Source organism: Doryrhamphus excisus, linkage group LG2 (assembly GCF_037039965.1).
Source record: "Doryrhamphus excisus strain RoL-2023G ecotype Guam linkage group LG2, RoL_Dexc_Guam_v1.1, whole genome shotgun sequence".
NCBI lineage: Eukaryota > Metazoa > Chordata > Actinopteri > Syngnathiformes > Syngnathidae > Doryrhamphus > Doryrhamphus excisus.
In genome coordinates this window covers 10,546,938-10,561,112 of record NC_136358.1, presented here as the reverse complement: position 1 = coordinate 10,561,112, position 14,175 = coordinate 10,546,938, and the positions used below count along the sequence as shown (strand labels likewise).

Sequence of the window (14,175 nt, the reverse complement as noted above, 5' to 3'; positions counted from 1 at the left end):
AGGGTGGCTGGCATGCATATTGTCTACATGTGTGTGACAGCAGCAGGGATTGTGACGGGGCAGCATGGTAATGGCTGGTCAGCTGGTATGGCGAGTATTCGGGGTGGGGGCTGTGCATTGTCTTCTCATGGCTCCCAACAATGCCCCTCTGAGCAGCTCGCCACGCATCTACCAGTCACGGCCTCCCTCTGCTGCTTTTCTTTCCCTGGGCCATATTTATTCAGTCAAGGCGAGGTGTAAAGTGAGATGTGTTGCCTGGCCTTTGAGCCAAGGTCAAGCAGCAAGGCCTGCTGTCATGTCAAAGCACATGTCATTCATGCTTGGCTGCACCTTCACATGAGCACATATTCTACTTTGAAGCTATCATTTATAGCTCCCAATCACTTTCCCCAAATATGAAGTTGCATATACTCTACAACTCAATTGCTGCATTTGAGATCAAAAGACAAGCATTCACACCTCAGGTACGTGTAGGTCATTAAAGAGAGGCTGCATCACCATGATGGACAGATGCCCTCTTGTGGACGCTCGGTGCAGCTCAGAGGTTGTCAACCTTGAGATGATGCGCTTATCATCGTGACGTCTAAGAAAGGACAAAAGGCGGGCATCAACACTGCCTGTTGGATGTTTGAGGGGCTAATTGTTGGAGATCTGCTAAAGGGAAGGATTATTATCAGTTGTCTGCGTGTCTTACCTGAAGTCACCAATAGGGGGCGGTAAAATGCAGGATGATGGCAGCAGATTCTTCTGTCTGTAGAGGTAAACTGATTTTTGTCTTTTTACTTGCATATAAAATATATTTCTGTTTGGGCCAAACATATAAATCACAATGTATATCATTGTAAAACACCCTGTTTGAATTTTATTTTCTTTATTCTGCTTGAATTGTAATGCCACACCATCATCACAACACTCCACTGCAGCAGAGTCCTTTTGTTTGCCTCCCTGACTCTGGTGTGTCCATGACGTAATTCCCGGCAGCAGGACATGGCCCACTCACCTGCTTGAAGGACTCAGGCTAATCTAAAGCCGATCAGGCTCCTTATCTACTCAGTGCTGCTTTTATGTGCTTTGGAACAACTGAAATGCGGCCTCTTTACCATCCCCGGTAACAGCCATGAATGCCAACCCCTACCACCCCAGCACTCCATCCCTCAGTGCTCACTCATCTTAACACGTAATCTTAGCGATGTTGGCAAAGGAACAGCTAGGAGGAGGACTCTATCTTCCAGGTGCACAAAGCAAGGTCCATCAATTTGGACCCCCCAAATTGGACAATCTGACCCGACAAAATCCCTTCTTCTAAGGTCAACCTTTCATTTCCTGTAGGGGAAAGTGTAGCATGCAAGAACACACACACACACACTTAGGTCGGGCATGTGAAGAGTCATCCCATGTCCATGTGAACGCAGTAATGCCATAATTGCCTTCATCCGGTTGTCTTAATCAGGAACCTTGTGACGCTTGGCATGTCTGCCTCCTTGACTAGCAGCTCAAAGTCACACGACATTTCATTCCAATAAACACTAAGCTTTTATTTCTTCCGGTCAGTTCTAAACACATAGAAAGACATTGACATAGATCAGGAGCAAATACATGGATGAATGACATGGGTTTTTTTTTTAAAAAAGGTGACATTCTTCTGGTTTCTACACTATGTACAAAGACCACCACCCCATGACATCATATACACACCCAATGAAAAGACAACATGAGATTGCAACGCAAGTGGGAGGGATGGGGGGGTTGGGGCAAAGATTTAGCTGCCAAATTCACTGACAAGTGTTATTTAGAATCCACTTAACTAAAAGAAATGACTTTTCTTTGCTTGGCCCATAAATACGTTGGGTTAGTGCGACAGGGGGGTTGCATAGTAACCAGCATCCCCATCCAAAGTGCAGACTGGCTGTGAAAGTCAACCCGCTGTGACATGATGATACATGGGATGCTAAGAGAGACAGGGCAAGGGGGCTATGATTGGAACAATACTGTATGTGGTGTAGAGCTGCACCCTGGTGCATGCATTCTACGAGGCTTTCAGCATACCATATCACAAACATGTTGACAATATGCTGTGTCATCTTGGTAACTACTCCTCTTTTGAAACTAGGAATGTACCATTTCAAATATGTGTGTAGGTGGGGCTCGTAAAATCATCTCACACGTCCTCTTCTTCCTTTTCGGGTGGGCGTGGTGTCAGATTTGGCAGCGGGGAGGGGGTCGGAGGTCGCTCAGCTCACCGTGGCCACTGCGGCCTCCTCACCCTCCTCCACTTTGCCGCCTTTACCCATGGACTTCATTTTGGCCATGATGTCAGTGAAAGTCTCTTTGACCGTCTTCTCCAGGATCCAGCCCTCGCTCTCGCTCTCAGGGTCCTCGGGGTTGGCCAGCGTGGACAGGGAGCTGTGGACGTACTGCAGGCCCACCGTCACGGCAACCTGCAGTGGCGAGGCAGGACGGGACCAGCCATCAAATAAATGCCCTTCTGGTATCTCAAGCTCCAGCTCAACTAATTACATATCAGCCTTTTTGTTCTAATAACATGCTGATTTACTTGGACACACCCAGGAAGACATCTTCATTTAACAGTACTTTCCATCAATACCTCAGCCTGCTGGTCTAGGAACAGCAATCATTCCTCACTCACACAATCTTTCACTCCACTGCCTGTACTACTATCAAATACTCTACATGATATCACATACTCTACATGATATCACATACTCTACATGATATCACACAGTAGCTAACAGGCTAGTGCAGGGGTGTCAAACTCCTTTTTAGCTCAGGGGCCGCATGGAGGAAAATCTACTTCCAAGTGAGCCAGATCAGTAAAATCATGGTATATGTTATATACCCAAATAAATAATATGAAATATGATTGGACGATTATGGACTTTAACAAGTATCACAATATGACAATATCAAAGGTAAATTGAGCAGACTCTTGTATAAAAACTACGAAGCTAAAGCCATATGATGACATAGACTTGTGCCAAATGCTAAAGCACATGTATTTATTGGCAACAATCTGGCTAACTGTTCTAATGGATGTCATGAATCTCCAACCAACTGTAATGCCTGTGCTTGTCATGAAGGAAGATGTAGCCACCCATGCCATTCCACCTGCATATGGAAGATATTTATCACACTTGTGTTTGTTTACGCAGACATGGGGCAACCGGCAGCGGGCACTGTAAAACTTTCCTCCCCAAAACACAACATGGTGAAAATACTCATCCAGCCCGAGTCACACAAGCTAACCCTGCTAGCTTCCACTCAGGCTCTGATGTCTTGGTTGTGAGTAAACACAGACTGCTGTTTCTTCAGATCCGCCAACAGTTCACCTTCTCTCTTTTCTATATCTCCGTCAATGAAAGTTGGCATATCTGTCGGCATGACGACTGGCATAGTGGCGACCAAGGTTCTATTCTTTCAACACTGCGGGGCATTGAGGGTGCCAAAAAGCACATAATGTTAAATGTGTAATGTTAAATAGATGACGCGGGTAAAAGACAAGGTGGCTGGTGGCACTTTACTTGCTCTGCTCCGGTATAAACAGTTGGCATGCTTAACACAATTACTATAGCGCCATCCAGTGGTCGCAATTACAACAGCAGTTACTTTTATTGAAAATACAGCTTATTTTATACTACATAAAATCGTCTCGCATTAAACCCGTCTACGTCTACATAATCTATATGATATCACATAATCAATATGATATCATATACTCCATGATATCATATACTCCATATGATAGATATATACTCTAAACTCTACATGATATCACATACTCAATATGATATATAGTCAATATGATATCATATAAGGGCTGCACGGCAACCAAGTGGTTAGCGCACAGGCAACACAGCTAGGATACTCGAGTTCAATTCCACCTTCGGCCATCTGTGTGTGGAGCTTGCCTGCATGGGTTTCCTCCCATGTTCCAAAAACATGTTAGTTACATTGGCCACTCCAAATTGTGTGATTGAGTGTGACTCCAAATTGGGTGGGAGTGGTTGTTTGTCAATATGTGCCCGGTGATTGACTGATGAACAGTCCAGGGTGTACCCCGCCTCTCGCTGAAGACAGCTGTGATAGGCTCCAGCACCCCCACCCTTGTGAGGATAAGCGGTAGAAAATGAATGAATGATACAACATACTCTATATGACATATACAGTGAAGAAAATAAGTATTTGAACACCCTGCTATTTTGCTATTTCTCCCACTTAGAAATCATGGAGGGGTCTGAAATTTTCATCGTAGGTGCATGTCCACTGTGAGAGAGATAAACTAAAAAGAAAAATCCAGAAATCACAATGCATGATTTTTTAACAATTTATTTGTGTGATACAGCTGCAAATAAGTATTTGAACACCTGAGAAAATGAATGTTAATATTTGGTACAGTAGCCTTTGTTTGCTATTACAGAGGTCAAACGTTTCCTGTAGTTTTTCACCAGGTTTGCACACACTGCAGGAGGGATCTTGGCCCACTCCTCCACACAGATCTTCTCTAGATCAGTCAGGTTTCTGGGCTGTCGCTGAGAAACACGGAGTTTGAGCTCCCTCCAAAGATTTTCGATTGGGTTCAGGTCTGGAGACTGGCTGGGCCATGCTAGAACCTTGATATGCTTCTTACGGAGCCACTCCTTGGTTTTCCTGGCTGTGTGCTTCGGGTCGTTGTCGTGTTGGAAGACCCAGCCACGACCCATCTTCAATGCTCTGACAGAGGGAAGGAGGTTGTTCCCCAAAATCTCACAATACACGGCCCCAGTCATCCTCTCTTTAATGCAGTGCACTCGTCCTGTCCCATGTGCAGAAAAACACCCCCAAAGCATGATGCTACCACCCCCATGCTTCACAGTAGGGATGGTGTTCTTCGGATTGTACTCTTCATTCTTCTTCCTCCAAACACGCTTATTGGAATTATGACCAAAAAGTTCTATTTTGGTCTCATCTGACCATAAAACTTTCTCCCATGACTCCTCTGTATCATCCAAATGGTCATATGCAAACTTAAGACGGGCCTTGACATGTGCTGGTTTAAGCAGGGGAACCTTTCGTGCCATGCATGATTTCACATCATGACGTCTTAGTGTATTACCTACAGTAACCTTGGAAACGGTGGTCCCAGCTCTTTTCAGGTCATTGACCAAGTCCTGTCGTGTAGTTCTGGGCTGATTCCTCACCTTTCTTAGAATCATTGAGACCCCACGAGGTGATATCTTGCATGGGGCTCCACTCCGATTGAGATTGACCGTCATGTTTAGCTTCTTCCATTTTCTAATGATAGCTCCAACAGTGGACCTTTTTTCACCAAGCTGCTTGGTAATTGCTCCGTAGCCCTTTCCAGCCTTGTGGAGGTGTACAATTTTGTCTCTGGTGTCTTTGGACAGCTCTTTGGTCTTCGCCATGTTACAAGTTAAAGTCTTACTGATTGTATGGGGTGGACAGGTGTCTTTATGCAGCTAACGACCTCAAACAGGTGCATCTGATTCAGGATGATACATGGAGTGCAGGTGGACTTCTAATGGGCAGACTAACAGGTCTTTCAGGGTCAGAATTCTAGATGATACACAGGTGTTCAAATACTTATTAGCAGCTGTATCACACAAATAAATTGTTAAAAAATCATGCATTGTGATTTCTGGATTTTTCTTTTTAGTTTATCTCTCTCACAGTGGACATGCACCTACGATGAAAATTTCAGACCCCTCCATGATTTCTAAGTGGGAGAAATAGCAAAATAGCAGGGTGTTCAAATACTTATTTTCTTCACTGTACTCTATATGATACCAATATACTGTGTCTAACTGTACATGATATCACATACTCTATATGATATATCGTCTGTATGATATCATGTACTCTATTTAATATACCCTTCAGACATTTGACCTGAAGCCATGTACCCCCTACTCCTGCACACTTCAAAAACATAAACCTTGAAATACTTGAAAAAACAACTTGAAATATTGGAAATCATTCATTTGTTCATTCATGTTCTAGTCATTGCGGTTGAAATATGTGTATTTAGCATGGTGACATGAGGATAAAGTATACCATGAGCATTGATAAATAGATTGGTTATCATCAACTTGTGTCCCAGGAGTTAAGTGATGCACCTGAATGCACCATTTTAGAAAAAGCTGGAGCAACCCTGACAACAGTTAGCTAGTTTGGATCCTGCTTGTTGAGTATGAAGTGTCCATGATCTAACAGGAATCTTTCCATGGTGTCCCAACTCCAAAAGAACCACTACCCCCTTCTTAATAGTATCTGAAATACAAAAATACTGTACATAGAGTCATCAATAAAGCCTCATTTGGGGGTGAATTCCCATCACGGTGCCAGATTGTCACCGCTGGGGCAGTGTGGGGATTAATGGCAACACCAATAGAAATTATCTTCATGATGAAACACTCTTAATGCACATAGGAACAACCTCCCGCTCTGTTTCCTTGTTTTTTCATTTTTATTCACGTACCCCAGATGGCAATTGACGTACCCCACTTTGGGAACCACTGTAATTCTATATGAGATAATATACTATATGTATACAGCTGTATCTAATTGTGTCCATATGATATGATATGTAGTGTGTCCAGTCCACTAGTCCTACAGTATATGATGTAGTGTGTCCAGTACACTAGTACTACAGTATATGATGTAGTGTGTCCAGTAGTACAGTGAGTGTCCCAGCATGAAGTGACTTGCATAACTATTTGAAATCTGAGATCCCTCTAAGTGGATCAGTTTGAATCCAGGTTTCTAGAGCAAAGTTTTGACTGCTGAGTTTCTGTCTTGGCGAGCATTAGCCCAGACAGGAAGTCAGACCAATTTTGTGGGAGCTTGTCAACACAGCAACAGCTCCCTTTGTTGTGTGGAAATGAGCAAAAGGCGGGAAAGGGAGGCGACATAGGTAGCAGAAAGAACTTCCCACTTGGTGTCGACATTTTAGTCGAGCCAGGGTGTCAAACACAAGTTAGCTGTTATCCTGGGCTCACACTGAATCCATCGCGACTCCATTACTGCCGCCGGAAGCATTCCGCAAGATTGAAATCCCTGTTGTGGGCTCACAATAGAGTCGTGCCGTGCAGCTTCGTCTTTGGTGGCTGTACGGCACAACGGAAACAATCAGTTTGGGGTCTAACTTTTGTTTTCAGATGCCGGAGCACTCTCTGGTCAAGCTGTGGGTTTCCGCAGGAGGACGGGAGGTTAAGCCCTAGTTACCTAGCGGGCCTCGAGTTTGACACCCCTACTCTCAACACGATCTTGGAATCAGTTAAACAATGTATGTATGTCCTTAAGTTGAAATAGATGAGTGGCCATCATGTCAGGTGGCTATGCTGACTGTAATGTGATGCAGTACGGTACTAACAGTGATGCTTGTGTGTGTGTCACTGACTTCCAGCATGGTGACCAGCAGCACCAGAACACCGAAGGTGGTCATCATGCCGCCGTAGTAGGACAGAAGGGCGTCTCGGCAGCCGCTCTTCCACACATTGAGCTCCTCAGTGTAGTGGTCGTAGCTGTAGTGGGCCGAGTTGTTAGTCATTTGCAGCTGGATGCAGGGCCTGGGCGAGCCTGGGTTGCAGCAGCTAAAGGGCACACCATCCATCAGGTACTGGCCGTCCACGTTGCTTCCGATACGGCTGAAAGAACAAGAAAAAGACCTCCAAAAGTTAGTGTCACTTGAAGTATTAAATAGAGGAGAATACTCAATATGACACGAGTGTTCATGCATGCAATGCAATGCAACAATTAATTTGAAATGAAACACAAACTCACTAGAAGCAGAGTCTCTTGTAAAGACTAATTTTAAGTGTTGATTGACATTTATGGGTCAGAGGAGACGTCCACCATGAAACCTCATTGATTACTGAACCACAAGTAGTTGTGGCCTTGTATATGCTTCAAAAATGTCTTTAACACCATGTCACCCTGTCAGTACGTTGGAAACATCATCACAAACGTTTCCACCAATCACTTTCTCCCACAGCAAAGCTGTAAAAGCTCTGCAAATGAGCTTTAGCTTGACTCTTCCTTCAGAAGCCAGCAAGGCTGATTGGACCAGACACTGATGCTTGTCACGATCATCTGTACCAGTCATGAAGGAGACACTACTATCAGTATGATGTATCAATGCCATCAAGACTGAGCGTTGGTGTTGTAGATGTGTACCTAATATTTTGGCCAGTGAGAGTATTGATGTGCTCGTTTGACCCCCCTTATGGGTTTGCGCATGTAATCCCCACCCCCTGAAAAACTGCCTAGTAACGTCCCCACCCACCAACCATCCTCATTGCCATTTCTGTCATGTTAATCCTCAAGAGTCAACAACACACCTGCCCTGACCTACCTTCACCCGGAATCCACTTATACTCAACTAAGCCTCATGGCACCCCCGTGCCCCCCAATGCCACATGATATTTAATATTTCCATGCAAAGCACTTACTCTTTGACCTCCTTTGCGCTGAAGTCCAGGTACCGGTTGCTGACCCACTGGATCTCAAACCAGTCTCTGTAGTTGTTGTTTCCGCAGCAACGGAACTCAATCTGCATCATGTCCAGGGTCCTCTTCATGTAGCAGCGTCCTGGTGTGTCCGTGTCCTTGTAGTACCTCATGCCGTTCCTCAGGCCCTCGGCTAGCGTGAACTGCAGCGGAATCCGCATCACGAAGCACAGCAGGGCTGTCACCACCAGCAGCGCGTTGAAAACCACACAAACTACCAGGAAGGTCTTCAGCATGGGCTTCCACTTAACAAATTTGGTGGGGTCCAGCGAGTCGTAGCAGACTTTGCCTCCAAAGGCGTTGATGCCACAAGCAAGCAGGCCCATCAGAATGAGCAGGTTGGGCAGGAAGTGGCTCTCGTTGTTGTCCATCAGTTCGGACCGCTTTCGCAGCTCGATCTTGAAGAAGAGGCCCATGCTGAAGACCAGCACGCCGGCCATCACAGCGAACCAGAACAGGAACCAGACACTCTGTGCGAGTTTTACTCGCTTTTTCAGGTCAAACTTGACCTTCATCAAAGCCATTGTTCAGTGGGATGCGTCCTTGCTTGTCTAAAAAGAAATGCAACCTCCCAAGAACTTGAAAAGTTCTAGCCGTTTACAAAACCAGTCCAGTGTGTACTTTGGTAGGTCAGCTCAGCCTGTAATCCATCTCACAGCAAAAAGCACAAAAAAAGGATCCAGGAGGACCCTGGTGGAACACAAGTACGTTATTCTCTCAAAGCAACCGCATCTCCCATTGTTCCCAAAACTCCCAGTTCAACACCTTCTCTTCCTGCACACAGGTGAGGCTAACGGTGGCGTTTCTCCCAGAGGATTGCTGAGGATCCTCATGATTAAAGTCGAAGTTGCAGTACGTCATGCTAAGCTCCTGTAAGCGTCCCTGATCCTATTTGCAAAAAATCCCCTCCACAAGATGAGCCTGATTTGAAGCTTAATTGGTTTGACTGTTCACGTGGTCACCCTTACCTTGATGGGACTCACCGAGAGCTCCAGAGGATCCTAGAAGACGAATTGGTATGAAAGTGGAGCTATTCCAGGCCTGGAGCCATTCACAGGTACAGGTCTGCTAGTTCAGCACAAAGCCTTTAGCTCTAAACCAATAAACAATGGAACTAACCACAATAATACATTTCTAAAGCTACTGTACACCTACAGAATCTAAACATGCCAGTACACTTCTAAAATACCTTACAAAGTTCAGACCTCCTGTGTTTTTATTGGCATATGGCACATTGTACAAATAAAATTCAACCAAAAAACACAGGCAAAATATAGAGAACAGGCTAAAATGTAGATACTAATAATACAAAATGTTGCCTTTAAATTGGATATGGGGCCGATCATCCAGTGTTGGTATCGGATTCTGATACCAGTGTAATTCAAGTAGCAGTAATTCTTGATTCCAGATACCACCAGTGGAGATTTTCATGTGTGAACTGTAGGGTTGGGACCTTGGCATATATCAGGATATTTTTAGGATGTATCACAATATGAAGATATAAAAGGATATCAAATGTAAATTGTATAAAGCCTTAAAAAAATAAATAATAAATAAATAAATAAAGCCTTGTAGCCTTGTATGAAATAACACCCCTATAGAAGTACCACGAGAATCACTGCATATCACGATATGACAATATCAAATGTAAATTGAGCAGACTCTTGTATAAAAAGCTACAAAGCTAAAGCCATATGATGACATAGACTTGTGTCAAATGCTAAAGCACATGTATTTATTGGTAACAATCTGGCTAACTGTTCTAATGGATGTCAGCTTCTGCACACATTGCTACTAAATCTTCAACCAACTGTAATGCCTGAGCTTGTCACGAAGGAAGATGGAGCCACCCATGCCATTCCACCTGTATATGAAGATATTTGTTTTGTTTACGCAGACATAGGGCAAACAGTGCTCTTATTTTGAAGAATGGTAACAGAAGTGTGTGTGGAGAATGTGTATTTATGGCTAAGACGAGCTGCATTCAAAAATATTGGTGCCTCTCGTATTTTTTCCCCCTCAGAACCTGCACGTCTTCATGGGACATTGTAAAACCTTCCTTCCATTAAAGCCTTAAAACACAATGTGGTGTATATACTCATCCAGCCCATGTTACCCACACACATAGCCACTTAGCGTGCTAAACTGCTAGCTTCCAGTAATGCTTTGTAAGAGGTGATTCAGACAACTTTTGCTGGCGTTCATCACCATTTCAACAGTTTAGGTCAGGAGGTCCACCAGGTAAATAGTTCCCCACATGAATGTTCCTTCTCCTCACAAAGCAGTTTAGGGAGGAACTTAAGATGTGAGGAACTTCAGGGTTAGGGTCACCAAGTGATGGAAAGTATGTCAGTATGATACATACTGTAATGTGAATCTAATCTAAAGGAAGGAAGCTGTAGGCATAAAATGGGCATTTTAACCACCGTGCCGTGCAGCCCCCAGTAATAACATCACATTTCCAAATCAGTGCGACCCGTTACCACAAAGCCATGTCATTTTTATAATCAGTGGCCTCAAATGAGCTTAAAAAACAGGCTTTTTATCATTGCTTCTGCAACTTCATCATATTTATTAACTTCACAGGCTAATAAAGCTGGCACCACACAGCTGACATGTTCACACAGTCGGACATCACAATCTCTTAACACTATGAAAGTTCCTGACAGTTACAATACCATACTTGCCCCAGAGAGTAGTTGAAATTAAACATAAAATCATCAGTAATGAAGTAGCAAGCCAAAGGATATGTGTGACATTAAGACTTCTGTGTTGTCCGACTGTAACGATGCAAACCTGTCAGACTGGGCGCTTGTTCACAGCTGTTTGCTGATAGTCTTTTTTTCTTTAACGGTTTTGGTGTGGTTGCAACAGACAGTAACCTGTTTTGTTAAATAAAGCATTTGTTGATTGAACACACTCAGTTTATATTAATAGTAATAATAATAATAATAATAAGGCAAACATTATGGGAATTGTATCCATGTTCTGGGACCAAAAAGGTGAAAGCCTATTTCCTGTTGTGATACATATTACAGTAAAATATTAAATGACTGAATTAAATGTTCCCTAAAAGCTGTGTAGGATGCTTTCAGCAACATGAAATCCTTCACACATGTTTATTACATTTAAAAACAGGCAAGATGTGTTTTATTAATTAATTATTACCCATGCATTTTTGCGGCATACTGCTTCTGTAAGACATGACGATAACATTTTGTTTTGAAGAACAATATCATTGAAGCCATGATGTTACTTGAAATGAAACATTTGATTCCAATAAGTATTCATATGATCAATATTCCGTTTTAGGCTTCCCATGTGGACCTCCGTTCTGCTTTGGGAATAATCCCCCAGTTGGGGGAAGGTGTTCCCGCAGCCAGCCAGTTAAAGTCATCCACCCGGTCCCAGTTGTTTCGGTCCGGGTCGAGGCCGGCTGCACGGAAGTCGTCCTCTAGCGCGGGATAAGACCAGGAGAAGGGGGCAAAGCTCACCCTGTGACAGTCCTCTATGATGGCCCGGCTGGTGACATGCAGGTAGACCCGAGTGTCGCTGGTGTTGTGGGTCCGCAGCTGCTGGCAGGCCAAGGCCAGAGTGCTGTGTTGACATTGATCCACAAACACTGAGGTGGAAATGGGTCCACACAGAATCTCACAGTTGTCAATGTGCTTTAGGTGGAGGGTGCTAGGGGTTCCATAGAGACACACTTTGCAGTTGGACAAGTTAGACAGCAGCACATCCTTTTTATTGATCTCCTCGGCTGTCTTTGCAAGGACTGCGTTGCTCATGTGAGAGAAGCCACACTGTACACCACCAGCATCTCCATCCATTTGTGTACTACCGCGGTTTTCAGCTGCACCATCATTTAAAGGGTCCATCGCTGATTCTGGGGCTTTGTCTGCTGCTTTAGACCGAGCCCGAAAAGCGAACTTCTTCTTGGGCAACGCCCGCTCTCTTGTCTCGGTGAGACAAGTTTGAAGTTTCTGGAGGGCAGCCTGGGCTTGCCTCTGATCGTAGGTGGTGAGAAATACCACACTGTCATTGAGGAACTTTTGCAACTGTACCGTTTTATTCGTAGCCTCCTCCAGCATCTCAGCCGCTGCTTTTCGGTCCACTCCCGGGCAGCGACACAGCAGGTCCTCGATGGCCGCCCGCTCGCCATAGAAGGTGCTGAGGAAGTTGTCGACGCTCTCCTTGGTGACGGCGTGGTTGTCCTTTTCTTCTTTTCTCCGCTCGACGTCCTCGATCCTCGCTTGGTGGCGTTTCTGGAGTCGTTCTTTCACTTTGAAAACGCCGTTGTGGTCTCCTGGCTCATTCGCCTCCATGTTGTGGCACTGTTTTGTACGTCGTCACAGGATGATGACGTCAGTAGCCTACTTCTTTTGCTGCCTCAAGAGGTGGTCGGTGTTTACTAGATAGTGCCACCTACTATACCGGAGCTGAACTATCAATATGGCTGCCCTAGACGTAAACAAAGTACACTTGTGGACTTAGTTTGTGTTTTTCCCTATCCATTATCATGATATTAATAATAACGACTATACTCTCTAGGAGTAACAGAAGTTGTTACTCGCTTATGTCAAACATACATTCTTAGCTACAACAAAAGATAAAGTGCTTGTTTACCATGACAAATTCACTTTTTAACTTGAACTTCTGACATTAATAGACATGTGTTCTTGGTTAGGTGCATGGAGGTGAACACATACAGCCTGACCCTTTTCTCCAAAAGGTTGAAGACCTGGACACTTTATCCATATTGTACAATACATGATCCATGTTTTCAGAATGATTGTTTAGTTACTACTTTTGACACTTTGACACATGTCACTTTTCAGTGTTTCCTGCTGCTCTGTAACAAAGAGCTGAAATGCAACATTTGAGATCATACCAAAACTTCAATGATTAGATCTGACCTCTCTTTCCTAAATAAAGGCAGAGACCTGGTTATTTAGGACAGAAGACATGTTTTGAAGATACTTTCCAATGGGGTACTTATCCGTGTTTTGGCACTAATCTTGACAATAAGATGACTGATGAGCACATGTTAAAAATATTAGAACCGCAATAGGCAAAAGACACCCTCTGGCCCCAACACATGATAGTTATATTTCACTGGACCACCTTAAACGTTGTTCTAAAGCACCCATTCGCCTTGTCATCATTTCCTTCTGCAATGTCACCGTTCCATTTTAGTTACATCAATCTCCTTTGATGTTTTCTCATGCTTGATGCATGCAATAATTTCAACCTTGTCAAGCATATATGAACATTTTTCAAGCATCAGCTGGGCTTATACACCTGCTTAGCATCTGAAACATGCCACTGTATCACCCATGCAGTAATGGGAGGCTCTTAACCATTGGACAAGTGGTAGGCCACACAGTCAGGAGATGGGGAAGACTTGGGTTGGAATATCTGCTTGGGGATCTCCGTGTGGAGTTTGCATGTTCTCCCTGTGCGTGCATGGGTTTTCTTTGGGTACTCCGCTACATATCAACTCCAAAATGTCCATATGTATTGAATGTGGGTGGGAATGGTTGTTTATCTATATGCCCCGTTATTGGCTGGCCACCAGTCCAGGGTGTACCCCGTCTCTCACTCACAGTCAGCTGGGATAGGCTCCAGCATACCCCCCCAGCCGTGTGAGAAT

General features: G+C 44.2%; 3 protein-coding genes across 3 annotated transcripts in view; all 3 read right to left on the bottom strand.

Moving 5' to 3' along the window:
* The window catches only part of iqcb1 (IQ motif containing B1), a 110,431-nt gene that overhangs the window by 65,337 nt on the left and 30,919 nt on the right, over positions 1-14,175 (bottom strand). The window lies entirely within an intron of this gene.
* Positions 903-9,361, bottom strand: prph2a (peripherin 2a (retinal degeneration, slow)). Its single transcript, XM_058067343.2, has 3 exons — positions 8,466-9,361; positions 7,415-7,661; positions 903-2,438 (listed from the first exon to the last, which is right to left on the bottom strand). Exons 1-3 carry the CDS (start codon positions 9,044-9,046, stop codon positions 2,232-2,234), a joined length of 1,035 nt encoding a protein of 344 aa, XP_057923326.1. The 5' UTR covers positions 9,047-9,361; the 3' UTR covers positions 903-2,231.
* Positions 10,949-12,909, bottom strand: tbcc (tubulin folding cofactor C). Its single transcript, XM_058068279.2, has one exon. The coding sequence runs from the start codon at positions 12,845-12,847 to the stop codon at positions 11,831-11,833; it is 1,017 nt and encodes a 338-aa protein (XP_057924262.2). The 5' UTR covers positions 12,848-12,909; the 3' UTR covers positions 10,949-11,830.